Source organism: Staurois parvus, unplaced genomic scaffold (genome assembly GCF_062004578.1).
Source record: "Staurois parvus isolate SC_StPar_1 unplaced genomic scaffold, SC_StPar_1.0 ptg000137l, whole genome shotgun sequence".
Lineage (NCBI taxonomy): Eukaryota > Metazoa > Chordata > Amphibia > Anura > Ranidae > Staurois > Staurois parvus.
The window spans coordinates 13,614,560-13,629,013 of record NW_028317933.1 but is presented as its reverse complement, the minus strand read 5'-3'; the positions used below and the strand labels follow the sequence as shown (position 1 = coordinate 13,629,013).

Below are 14,454 nucleotides of genomic sequence, written 5' to 3'. Positions count from 1 at the left end.
AATGGTTTGGGATCACAAAGTGACTCAGTAATTTTATACCTCTTCCAAAGGAAGTGCTCTTCAGGCTTTCTGATATCTGTAGGTTCATGTTATGTCACTATTGAAAAATATAAACCAAACCTAATTATCAGTCAGAGCAGCCACTACGTGATTACCCCTTAGACCACAAAAATCATCCAGAATATAAACATAAGATTGCTAATGAATCAATAATTAAACATAAGGTTGCTGCATGCACCATAAAGTGGTTTCACTCCACCCCTCAATAAATTATGCAGCAAAAGATGCCACACAACCCTCAAACCTTCACTATATAATAATAATGTCCAAAACATAAAGTCCAATGTAGTAAGATCTTCCACCAAATTATCCACCTGTCCCAATATCTCTGTGCACTAATATCTTCAATAACTGATCACCAGTGCTACTCATGCATACACCTCCCATGAACAATATATACTCACCTCCAGACTAGACCCTGATGGCTAGTCAAGGGTCACATGTGCTTGTGCCCGTTTCACAAGCTACAAACAGGATGGCTTCAGATTCACTCCACCACAGATGGCTCCCACTGTTCCACGGCTCCTCCACTCACATAAGAAGCATTATTTCATTCATGAAAGAAGAATAGGAACTGATAGTGGCCTCTGTACAGTTAAAACATTTAGTCAATATTTAAAATGACACTCACAAGCAGGGGCGGACTGACAACTCATGGGGCCCCTGGGCAATAGGGGATCATGGGGCCCCTGTGTCCTTGCCCAAACTCAAAAAAGCCTATGAAAAAGGTACCAGGGGCATCTCATGGGGCCCCCTACTGATTATGGGTCCTCGGGCTGTGCCCGAGTTTCCAAATGGTAAGTCCACCCCTGCTCACAAGGCTGTGCACACACAGTGCTATGTACAGGGCATATCAAATACAGGCGGCTCTCTGTCTTACCACCTCCATTGCCGACATCAATATGGCCGCAGACTGACTCCACTCCATTCCTTATGTGTTGTGCCCAATCAACAGGCTTCCTCAGTAGGCTACTACTTTCAAACGGGAGCTTTCTGATCATGTGACAGCTAGTCACGGCTGTCACATGATTATAAATCCTGCCTCTCACCATCAGAAACCTCCTAATGGGTCAGGAGGCGCAGGTGTTAAGGGGTTAAGTATCCATTTCTGTTGACTTCTTCCAATTCTCAGGTACCTTGGTTAGGCCCCACCTACACATTTACTAACAGGTATGCAGTGCAAGGGCTCACCTGACTGGCCTGGAAATTGAATGGATGATACAGGTAGAACCTTATACTGCATAGCTGTCAGTAAATCTAAAGAAGATCGTACAAAGTTATCTTACTGATATTTTCCGTAGAAATCGACATTGGTGGTCGTGATTTGGCTTCTGCATTGAGAATTTATAAATATTGGTCTGCCATCTGTATCGGTTGTTATATCCAAGCTTGCTGATATTTGGATTCCCATGACGTTCAAATTATAGTTTCCAAATATGGGTGTGCTAAAACAGAAAAAAATATATATCACTTAAAGGCTTCATTCATACGCATATTTTCTGTATGGAATGCAGGCTCTTCTAGGCAGAGATAACAGAAGATCCTGTATAATATGTGCACCTACAGTACTTGCATTCGAATGAGTACAGTTCTATTATTACTATACAGGATTTATATAGCACCAATAGTTTGTGCAGCACTTTACAATATAAAAGGGAACAGTACAAGAACAGTACAGTTCAAAACAGAAGGAATCGGAGGACTAAAGGACTTGTCAAAGACTATCTCTTGTCATTTTTACACTGCACTTTTTTTGTGAATGGGTAGACAGACACATAGCTTGACAGAGGTTTTAACCCTTCTACACTTATTCAAAGAATAAAAACAAATTTGGCTGGGGTTTCACTTCAAGAGTCTCCAACTTTCCAGCACACCAATTGCCTGCTATGACTGTCACATAGTTACTCTAGCTGAAAAAAGACAAAAGTCCATCTCGGGCGGACTGACAACTCATGGGGCCCCCGGGCAATAGGGGATCATGGGGCCCCTGTGACCTTGCCCAAACTCAAAAAAGCCTATGAAAAAGGTACCAGGAGCATCTCATGGGGCCCCCTACTGACCCCGGGCCCTTGGGCAGTGCCCGAGTTTCCAAATGGTCAGTCCGCCCCTGGTCCATCTAGCTCAACCATAAAAAAAAAAAAGTTAAAATCCTATACCCACAGTGGATCCAGAGGAAGGAAAAAAAACACAGCAAAGCATGAACCAATTTGCTCCTGCAGGGGAAAAAAAATCCTTCCTGATCCCCTGAGAGGCAATCATATACTCCCTGGATCAACTTTACTTTTACATGTTAATATCCAGTTATATTCTGTGTATCCAAGAAAGAATCCAGGCCTTTTTCAAAGCAATCCACTGAGCTGACCAAAACCAACTCTTGAGGGAATATATTCCACATTTTCACAGCTCTTACTATGAAGAAACCTTCCCATATTTGGAGATTAAATCACTTTTTTTCCAGACGTAAAGAGTGCCCCCTTGTCCTCTGTGATGACCTCAGGGTGAATAGCTCTACACCAAGTTCACTATATGAACCACTGATGTATTTATATATGTTGATCATATCCCCCCTTATGTATTATACATGTTGATCATATCCCCCCTTATGTATTATACATGTTGATCATATCCCCCCCTTATGTATTATACATGGAGATCATATCCCCCTTATGTATTATACATGGAGATCATATCCCCCCTTATGTATTATACATGGAGATCATATCCCCCCTTATGTATTATACATGGAGATCATATCCCCCCTTATGTATTATACATGGAGATCATATCCCCCCTTATGTATTATACATGGTGATCGTATCCTCCCTTATGTATTATACATGGTGATCGTATCCCCCTTATGTATTATACATGGAGATCATATCCCCCTTATGTATTATACATGGAGATCATATTCCCCCCTTATGTATTATACATGGTGATCATATCCCCCCTTATGTATTATACATGGTGATCATATCCCCCCTTATGTATTATACATGGTGATCATATCCCCCCTTATGTATTATACATGGTGATCATATCCCCCCTTATGTATTATACATGTTGATCATATCCCCCCTTATGTAATATACATGGTGAACATATCCCCCTTATGTATTATACATGGAGATCATATCCCCCCTCATGTATTATACATGGAGATCATATCCCCCCTTATGTATTATACATGGAGATCATATCCCCCCTTATGTATTATACATGTTGATCATATCCCCCCTTATGTATTATACATGGAGATCATATCCCACTTATGTATTATACATGGAGATCATACCCCCCCTTATGTATTATACATGGAGATCATATCCCCCTTGTGTATTATACATGGAGATCATATCCCCCTTATGTATTATACATGGAGATCATATCCCCCCTTATGTATTATACATGTTGATCATATCCCCCCTTATGTATTATACATGGAGATCATATCCCCCTTATGTATTATACATGGTGATCATATCCCCCTTATGTATTATACATGGTGATCATATCCCCCCTTATGTATTATACATGTTGATCATATCCCCCCTTATGTATTATACATGTTGATCATATCCCCCCTTATGTATTATACATGTTGATCATATCCCCCCTTATGTATTATACATGTTGATCATATCCCCCATTATGTATTTATACATGTTGATCATATCCCCCTTATGTATTATACATGGAGATCATATCCCCCCTTATGTATTATACATGGAGATCATATCCCCCCTTATGTATTATACATGGTGATCATATCCCCCCTTATGTATTATACATGGTGATCATATCCCCCTTATGTATTATACATGGAGATCATATCCCCCCTTAATCTCCTCTTCTCAAGAGAGAATAAATTCAGTTCCTCTAATCTTTACTCACAGCTGATCTCCTCCATGCCTCTTATCAGTTTGGTTTCCCTTCTCTGTACTTTCTCCAGTTCCCCAATGTTCTTTTTGTGATTTTTGTTAACTGTAATACAGTGTGCAGTACATAGCTTATGCCAAGGAGGATTCTAGTTTGGTCTTGGTGTTCTGTAGGTCCTGGCCTATTTCTGTATCTTTTTGCATTGAACCAAGAAAAGTGTAGATTACAACAGCAGGAATTTCATATACAGTAAACAAGTACCTTACCCTGTGCCAATGATAATAATATACTGTGCATTCATGCTCATAGATCCTTGTGACACTGACAGTATTAGGCCATCTTCTGTGGGTGTCACATCCATATCTGACAACATGGCTTGTTCTACTCTAGCTCTATAGTAAGACAGAAAAAATGAAACATAAAACATCTTAGTGATACATCAGGTAGGAACATGTGCAGTACTAGTCAACCTTCTGCAATTGTATAAGGAATACGAAAACCTGTGGTTAGGGACAGGTGTCCGAGCATGGTCACATCTGACTGCGATCAGGCTTGGACACCGATCCCTAACTGCAGGTAACTGCTTGGTGTGTGGCTACATGCAAACAGTGATGGCCACCATAAGCCTGTCATTACTTTATACTGACTGAGTGGCCTCTGCTATTCCCATGTACCTGTCATTCCAGGTGAAAGAATCCACTGATTCTTGTTACTGGAATCTGGTGTATGAGGCTAAATAAAACAAAATTGGTGATAAAAATTGTGCATCCCAGTATCCAGAGAAGGAGCCTCCTGCACATCCTAAGAGCAGCAGCCACTCATCCCTTAAGGGGAGCTCTGGCTGATTTGGATCACCAGTAAAAGCCCCAGGATCCATTTGATGTAGCATTCCACCCTTCAGAGGGAAGTTACCCCAGTACCTGGCTTACCCTGATGATACCCTGATGACATCTGGATTTATGTTTACGAGCGCAATTACATTGCGCGTCTGGTGAGTGCTGTGGGTAGAACCGCCTGGCTGCCTCCTGCACCCACGTGTTCTTTGTGTCTGCTCCCAGCATGGAGCATGGAGCAGGAGGCAGCCAGGCGATCGTTTATTGATTATGTTGCCCATTTGTTGCAATTGATTTCAGAGAGATATGATTACGTCACTTTCTCCAAACCTCTGTGTCACTTACTACTGACCCCTGAACTCTGTCACTTAATACTGACTCCTGTCTTTTCCATCACTTACTATTGACCCCTTACTTTGCATCACTTATGCCTGATAACTGAACTCTGTCTTACTTACTACTGAACCCTTTAAGCCACACCCAATATTCAGTGCAATGAAAACCACAATCATTTGTTTGCAGTTTAACCGCTAGCCTACAGGGCACTTACACCCCCTTCCTGCCCAGGCCAATTTCCAGTTTTCAGCGCTGTCGCATTTTGAATGACAATTGCGCAGTCATGCAACACTGTACCCATATGATATTTTCATAATTTTTTGGTGACAGATAGAGCTTTCTTTTGGTGGTATTTAATCACCTCTGGGTTTTTAATTTTTTTCTTAGTTTTTGTTATAAGTTTTGTAAATAAGTGATTTTCTCCTTCACTGAAGTGCCCTAATGAGGCTGCAGTGATGGGCACTGATAGGTGGCACTGATGGGCACTGATGAGGAGGCACTGGTAGGTGGCACTGATGGGCATTGACAGGCATCACTGATGGGCACTGAAAGGCAGCACTGATACATGGCAATGATATATGGCACTGATATATGGCACCGATAGGCGGCACTGACTGGCACTGATAGGCGGCACTGACTGGCACTGATAGGTGGCACTGATTAGCATTGATAGGTGGCACTGACTGGCACTGATGGATGACACTGAAAGGCAGCTCAGATGGGCACTGATATGTGGCATTGATGTGCACTGGTATGCACTGATATGTGGCATTGATGTGGCACTGCTAGGCACTGGTACGTGGCACTGATTGACAATGACAGCTGGCACTGATGGACTTTGACAGATGGCACTGCTGGGGCTACACAGATTATCAGGGCACACTGATCATCAGTGCCCTGATGATCAGTGTACATGTCCCCTCCATGGAAAGCCGATTACTGGCTCTCCTCTCTTCTCGAGCTGTCAGCATAACAGCTCGAGAGGAGAGAAATGCCCATAACCGAGATTTCCCTGTTTACATGTGGTCAGCTGTGATTGGACACAGCTGATCACATGACCAAGCCGACATCTTTGACTCTTTCCGTGATTGGTGATCCACGTGTCCGAGGGACACAGCGCCCGCCGATCGCCACGCTGCACACTCCCTCAGCCGCGCATGCGTGGTGAGAATGGGAGGATGTCATATGACGTCTTTTCAGAACGAGAGAACCACCTTGCGCCCGTCATTGGACTATATGGCGGGCGGGAGGTGGTTTAAATGATAGTGACGCGCTCCTAAAATACTAATAAAACATTTTATAAAAAATTATTTCATATCTCTCAAGAGAAATATATAAAACAATACAAATATAAATAATCCCTATACGTGTAATTAATAGTGATAAACGTCCATTGTGATAATGTGATAAACAACCGATAAAAAAGTGATCAAAAAAAAAGTCTCTAGTGATGAAAGTGACAAACCCAAAGTGAGAAATCACAATTCCCGGTGACTCTTATTGTATTCTCAATATGCGCTCACCTCATTTAAAGCCTACTGAAAGGCTCAACTAGCTTTTGTTCCCCAAATGGAACTATAAATCATATATTGCTCCATAGCAGTAGTGGTGAGTATCTCCCAATTGCTGTTCCAACGTGGCTCTCCTCTCCTAACACTATCACTGCAGGGATCTCTCGCTCAATCTAGGATATTCATCAGTACAGAGACATAGACATAGTGCCTTATCCTTCAAATATAACAAACCTTTAATATGTGCCCATATGCACTCACATGTAATATAAAATATCAAGCGTTTTAAGTATAACATCCACGATAAATAACAGCCAGCGTGTCCGCCGTTCACTGTGTATACTTGCCGTCCTCGGGAGCCGGGTGACGTCGTAGCTCCTCCCCTACGCGTTACGCTGCAGGTCATGCAGCTTCATCAGGGGGATTCGATTCAAAGAGATACTAACCACTACTGCTATGGAGCAATATATGATTTATAGTTCCATTTGGGGAACAAAAGCTGGTTGAGCCTTTCAGTAGGCTTTAAATGAGGTGAGCGCATATTGAGAATACAATAAGAAGTCACGGGGAATTGCGATTTCTCGCTTTGGATTTGTCACTTTCATCACTAGAGACTTTTTTTAATCACTTTTTTATCGGTTGTTTATCACATTATCACATTGGACGTTTATCACTATTAATTACACATATAGAGATTATTTATATTTGTATTGTTTTATATATTTCTCTTGAGAGATATGAAATAATTTTATAAAATGTTTTATTAGTAATTTAGGAGCGCGGCACTATCATTTAAATTGGTTTATGTTTTATACACATTGCTTGAGTATGTGTTTGGTGCTGACGAACCTTGTTTAATTTAGGTAGTGGCTCACAAGTTATTTAATTATTTTATTTCATTTGTTTGCAGTGCTGCATGCACCGCACTTTCATTGTCTTGGCCAGATGGGCTCAGCTTATGGTCTTGCACACAGGCCCACTTCTTGCAGAAAACTCCCCTGCCTTTGCGTTTACATGCACTTTAACTGCTTCCTGACCGTCCTATAGCCAGGCCCGGATCTAAGGGGGTGCTGGGGTGGGCTGTGCCCCTCCAGATTTTATTTGTGCCCCCCCCAGGTCTCTTAAAGTGCATCCAGTCTAATTGAGACAATTGATGTAAGGGGGCACTCAGAAGAGTACATTTGGTGTAAGAGGAATCTCTGATAGGGACAGTCGATGTAAGGGGACACTATGATGTCAACAGATGATGTAAGGGACACTCTGAGGGGGGAAATTGATGCAAGGGGGCATTCTGATGTTGACAATTGATGTAAGGGGGCACACTGATAGGGACAATTGATGTAAGGGGGTACTCTGATAGGGACAATTGATGTAAGGGGGTACTCTGATAGGGACAATTGATGTAAGGGGGCACTCTGATGAGTGGTCCTGATGTAAAGGGGGACTCCCTTGAGGACTCCTGATGTAGAGGGACACTGATAGGGACACCTGATATAAGAGGGTATGGGGGTAATCCAATAACAGCCTAATACGTAATGGCATTGCTTCTGCACTACCTGTCAGATGTTACTTCTGGGTAGCACCTCATGTGACAAACTGTTAGTCAGTGTTATCATTATGCCCCCTTACTTTTTTTTACTGCACCCACAGATCAAATAAGCTAGATCCGACCCTGCCTATAGCAGAACTACTGCTACAGAGTGGCAGGGCTGCGCAAAATCACATATATATATATATATACGTGAGATTGTATTTCCAAGTAGGGGGAGCGCCCTACCCGTGTCGCCATTGGCGGCTTCAGCTGTCGATCACCAGGTCCTGGCCGGTGATTCCCCGTCAGCACCCAGTGATCCCCGAGGAACACTGATGGGGTAGAGACCTGTATGTAAACAATACAGTACTCTCCCGTCAGCTCAAGCACACTGCTTTGTATTGCTCTGCATAGCAGAGGTATATAAATAAGTGTGATTACATAGTAAAGCACACACACAGCACGCAGTAAAACACATACAGCACACAGTTAACCCTTTGATCGCCCCAGATGTTAACCCCTTCCTGCCCAGTGTCATTAGGACAGTGTCAGTCAGTGCTTTTTATTAGCATTGATCACTGTATTGGTGTCACTGGGGATGTCAGTGATAGATAGTCAGTTCCCCCCCAGTGTCAGAATGCCCGCCGCAGTCCCGAAGTCCTGCTATAAGTCGGTGATCACCGCCATTACTAGTGTAAAAAAAGAAAATTCCAGTATACCGCCATTTGTAGATGCTATAACTTTCACGTAAACCAATAAATTTACACGTATTGGGATTTTTTTTTAATGATTACTGTTACCACCTATCTTAGCATGTGTGGTCAGCATCATACTCACCTTGAGAATTTATAAAATACATTTCCCACAGAAGGGATAGTAATCTGACCATTGAGCCATGGTGTTCTCAGGTCTATGTCATCCAGCTGACTCTCCAGGTCAGCTTTGCCTTTTGGACAAGCTGTATGTGACAAAGGAAATATTTAACATTATTTTATGATACTTGTTTAGTTATATGCCAAGCTGGACAAGTATTTTTTTAGGCCTCATTCACACTATGACCCACAACGCCAGACATAGGGCATATACATGTTTCTGCATGTTGCCAAGTCATGTACATAGGGTAGCCCATTCGACTCAATGAGCTGCTCTATGCATGATAAATGCAAAGTAGCTACTGTACCTTTTTTGAAGTGTCAAGAGGCATTTTTCAACCACACAGCTTTCTGTGTTTATCGCAGATTTTTTCAACATGAAAAAGCAACTCATTATTTTTAGGATGAAGTTTCATGTAGCATATATGTTGGAGACATTGTAATATTTGACTGCATTATGTCATTGTAACGCACTGCACTGCATTAAAGTATACATGTCATCTTTTAGATATACTAGTGCAGGTGAAACTCGAAAAATTAGAATATTGTGCAAAAGTTCATTTATTTCAGTAATGCAACTTAAAAGGTGAAACTAATATATGAGACACATTACATGCAAAGCAAGATAGTTCAAGCCTTGATTTGCCATAATTGTGATGATTATGGCTTACAGCTCATGAAAACCCCAAATCCATAATCTCAGAAAATGAGAATATTACATGCAATCAATAAAACAAGGATTGTACATAGAACAATATCGGACCTCTGAAAAGTATAAGCACGCATATGTACTCAGTACTTGGTTTGGGCCCCTTTTGCAGAAATTACTGCCTCAATGCGGCATGGCATGGAGGCTATCAGCCTGTGACACTGCTGAGGTGTTATGGAAGACCAGGATGCTTCAATAGCGGCCTTCAGCTCTTCTGCATTGTTCGGTCTCATGTCTCTCATCTTACTCTTGGCAATGCCCCATAGACTCTCTATGGGGTTCAGGTCAGGCGAGTTTGCTGGCCAATCAAGCACAGTAATCCCATGGTCATTGAACCAGGTTTTGGTGCTTTTGGCAGTGTGGGCAGGTGCCAAGTCCTGCTGGAAAATGAAGTCAGCATCCCCATAAAGCTCATCTGCGGAAGGAAGCATGAAGTGCTCCAGAATCTCCTGGTAGACGGCTGCGTTGACCCTGGACTTAATGAAACACAGTGGACCAACACCAGCAGATGACATGGCTCCCCAAATCAACACAGACTGTGGAAACTTCACACTGGACTTCAAGCATCTTGCAGTGTGTGCCTCTCCATTCTTCCTCCATACTCTGGGTCCTTGTTTTCCAAATGAGATGCAAACGTTGCTCTCATCAGAAAAAAAGAGGACTTTGGACCACTGACCAGGTCTGTTTTTCTTTAGCCCAGGTAAGACGCTTCTGACGTTTGTTGTTCAGGAGTGGCTTGACAAGAGGAATACGACATTTGAAGCCCATGTCCAGGATCCGTCTGTGTGTGGTGGCTCTTGATGCACTGACTCCAGCCTCAGTCCACTCCTTGTGAAAGTCCCCAACACTTTTGAATGGCCTTTTCCTGACAATCCTCTCCAGGCTGTGGTCATCCCTGCTGCTTGTGCACCTTTTTCTTCCACACTTTTCCCTTCCACATAACTTTCTATTAATGTGCTTTGATACAGCACTCTGGGAACATCCAACTTCTTTTGCAATTACCTTTTGAGGCTTTCCCTCCTTATGGAGGGTGTCAATGATGGTTTTCTGTACAACTGTCAGGTCAGCAGTCTTTCCCATGATTGTGATTCCTACTGAACCAGACTGAGACCATTTAAAGGCTCAGGAACCCTTTTCAGGTGTTATGGCTTAATAAGCTGATTGGAGTGGGACACTTTGAGCCGAGAATATTTCACCTTTTCACAATATTCTAATTTTCTGAGATTGTGGATTTGGGGTTTTCATGAGCTGTAAGCCATAATCATCACAATGATGACAAATCACGGCTTGAACTATCTTGCTTTGCATGTAATGAGTCTATCTCATATATTAGTTTCACCTTTTAAGTTGCATTACTGAAATAAATGAACTTTTGCACGATATTCTAATTTTTGGAGTTTCACCTCTATGTATGGGAAATGTAATACAAGTAGTCAAAGGTGCTGGTATATATAGCTGCAGTTTTTTGAGGTTTTTTTCAAGAGAGTCCCAGGAGACCCAAAATCCAGGATATGCTGTTGTGCAAATTCTGACATCAGCTAGGAAGCAGGGGCGGACTAACCATTCGGACACTCGGGCACTGCCTGAGGGCCGTGCTCAGCAAGGGGCCCCATGAGATGCCCCTGATACCTTTCATAGGCTTTTTATGGGAGTAGTTTGAGTGTGGGCAAAGACAATGGGGCCCCATGATCCCCTATTGCCCGGGGGCTTATGAGTTGTCAGTCCACCCCTGCTAGGAAGTCAGTACTTGATTCTCCCATGAGCAAGAGCACTTCCATTTAAGGGGCCAATCACACTTTTGCATTGTGGTACCTTGCAGTAACAGGCGGTTACATATTTTAACATGTTGTGGTACCATCCATTTGGAACTTTTGACGTCTCCTTTATGGCACTAAGGAAAGAAGCTTGCAAATGCATTGCAGCCGTCCACAATCTTCATCTGAAAAAAATGCTGGATGTCTGTTTTTTTTTTTTTCGGATGCACTGGAAGACCATTCAAAATTTACACTAATGTAAGGAGCAAATGGGCAATATAAGTTGTTTTAGGAAGAGTATTCTTAGGGCACATTCACACCATGAATATTGTATTGTTCAATGCAGGTCTAATTCAACAACAAGCCAAAATCCACTGTTTCCAATAGGCCCAATTCATCCTAATGTAGTGAGTGAAGGTGGAACACACTGCATTTAAATGGTTACTAAACCCTGGAACCTGCATTCACTATATCTGGTCTCCCTGGAACCTGCATTCACTATATCTGGTCTCCCACAGTACACAGAAAATGGAAATGCAATTATTTTAGTATAAACTGCTAAATACCTTTTTTCATCAGCAGTTAGAGTAGTATTGTGATTTCTTTTTTTTTTTTTTTTTTTTTTCAAAAAAAGTTTTATTGAAGTAAGAAAGACAAAACAGATCATAGACAGATACGGATCGCAGTCCGTGCACATCTTCATATATGTTCTCCCGTATCGCAGATGGGAATAGGACATTAGAATAGATTTTAGATCAACATGCATCCAATTCCCACAGTAAAGCATATGCAAAAAGTATAACCATAGTAAAACTATTTACCGTCTGTAATTTTCGATAAATATGGTATACATTAGTCTCTATGTAGAGAGAGCTCAAGCATCAAGACTATGCGGTGCAAGACAAACGTATTATCTCAAGGCACAGATGTCTGCTATATCCGTATCCAAAAATCGTGGGTTAGTTTTCTAAAGTATTATCACACTTGTACATCTAGGAGTGTTCTGATCCTTGTAAAAAATATTGCTATTTAGAATATGAGAAAAAGGGTTGCTAAAGGGAGAAAGAAAAGAAAAGAAAGAGACTCGAGTGGAAATGGAAAAGGAGTATGGGAAGTAATATCAGAGTGAGGTGGAGTGGGACAAGGAAGACAAATAAATAGGGGGAAAGAAGAAAAAAAAAAAAAAAAAAAAAAAAAAAAGGGGGGGGGGGGGGGAGTTGAGGATTAGAATCAAATAAGTATAACTAAGCCAATCACACCACATAGTATCGGCCTGGTTATAACAGATGCTGTCTTAAATTAAGGTTATAATCTCTTTAAAGTCCGGTAAAGTCCAGTAAAGGAATTATTCCTGAGGTGAAAGTTCTAGAGGCTTTCCAGGTTTCCAAATCTTCTCGCTCATTCCTTCATTAAGCCATGATAAGTCTCAGTAGATAGGAAGTGAGTCCAACATGCCCATGTCTTCCTGAATCGCTCGGGGTGTTCTTTAGCCACTGAGATCAGCTCCTCCATTTCCGCGATCTTATTGATCCTAAGGATCCACTCTCGCACGGTGGGAATATGGTCTGATCGCCAATGAACAGGAATACACTGTTTTGCCGCATTTATCATGTGTAATGCAAGCGACTTACGATAGGTCTTCACAGGAAGAGAGGAATGATGGAGTAGACATTGTGCTGGGGTAAAGTCTAGGGCGTATGTAGTAACTTGTGCGATTATGTCCAAAACATTTATCCAGAAGGGCTGCAGTTGCGGGCAATCCCACCATATATGCAAAAGAGTACCTGTTGCCTGGCAACCTCTCCAGCATAAGTTAGGAACGTTAGGATCAAATTTATGAAGCACAGATGGAACTCTGTACCACCTGGAAAATACTTTGTAGTTGCCTTCTTGTGTAGAAACACACATGGAACCTTTATGTATGTGGTCATAAATCTGGTCCCAGTCCTCTGGAGAGAGTGGGATTTGTAGATCACGTTGCCAGGCTATACAAGCCCTCTGCAAATGAGAGGCATTGGAACTTTCCAAAAAAGAATATATCTTAGATATTACATGCCTCTGAGGGGAGTCTGTAAAGCAGAGCTTCTCAAATGCAGTAAGCGGTCTTGAAAAATCCTGTAAATGTGGGGAGTTACGCAAAAAGTGGTGTATTTGTCTATACATCCAAGGCGTTAGAGTGAGGGAGGGCCACGCCCAAGTAATGTCTTCTCTAGATAAGAGCTTAGAATCTTTGAAGAGTTGACGTACTGTTAGGTTATCCTCACGGTTATACCCAGCGAGAAATGTTGGAGACATCCCTGGAACAAAGTCTGGATTCATTTTGATCGGAGTGAGAGGGCTCGGAGAGGAAGAAAGTTCTTTTTTCTGGAATAATTGTGAGCTACAGCGTAATGTGGGACCTATAAGTGGGTGATTCCGAAACTCAGAAGGGACGTGGGAAGTTTTCAGCCATGGGGAGGTAGAAAGAGGTGTCTGAGAGAAATCAGCCTCCAAACCAACCCAGACCTTAGGAATGTGATTCGTGGTCCAGTCTACTAACCTAGCTAGGTGGCAAGACCTGTAATAACGGTTAATATCTGGTAATCCAATACCTCCATTCTTCTTGGGCATAGTGAGTTGGGCATAGCTAATTCTTGGACGTTTATTATACCACAGAAAGGATGAGCAGAGCGTTTTATACGATTGAAAGAACGAATTTGGCAATTGAATTGGTATTGTCTGTAGTAAATATAATATTCTGGGGAGCACGTTCATCTTAAGAATTGCTGCTCTACCAAACCACGAGAACCAAGGTTTGTTCCATGTCTGGAGGTCTTTGGAGATGTTACGTAAGAGGGGTAGAAAATTTTTTGTATACAGTTCTGTAAGATGGGATGGTAGTTGGATACCTAAGTAAGTGATAGCTTCACGTTGCCAGGTAAAGGGAAAATTTAATGTCGCCTGTCTAATCACATCTGGAGTCAATGATA

At 42.1% G+C, this 14,454-nt stretch overlaps 1 protein-coding gene across 1 annotated transcript in view; it reads right to left on the bottom strand.

Annotated features, from left to right (window-relative positions):
- The window catches only part of LOC149465839 (lipopolysaccharide-binding protein-like), a 68,080-nt gene that overhangs the window by 16,714 nt on the left and 36,912 nt on the right, over window positions 1-14,454 (bottom strand). The window contains exons 2-4 of the mRNA XM_089673375.1: window positions 8,988-9,108; window positions 4,206-4,331; window positions 1,347-1,505 (exon numbers count right to left, since the gene is read on the bottom strand). Of these exons, the coding sequence (XP_089529501.1) occupies window positions 1,347-1,505; window positions 4,206-4,331; window positions 8,988-9,108 (406 nt within the window). The remainder of the gene's footprint in view (window positions 1-1,346; window positions 1,506-4,205; window positions 4,332-8,987; window positions 9,109-14,454) is intronic.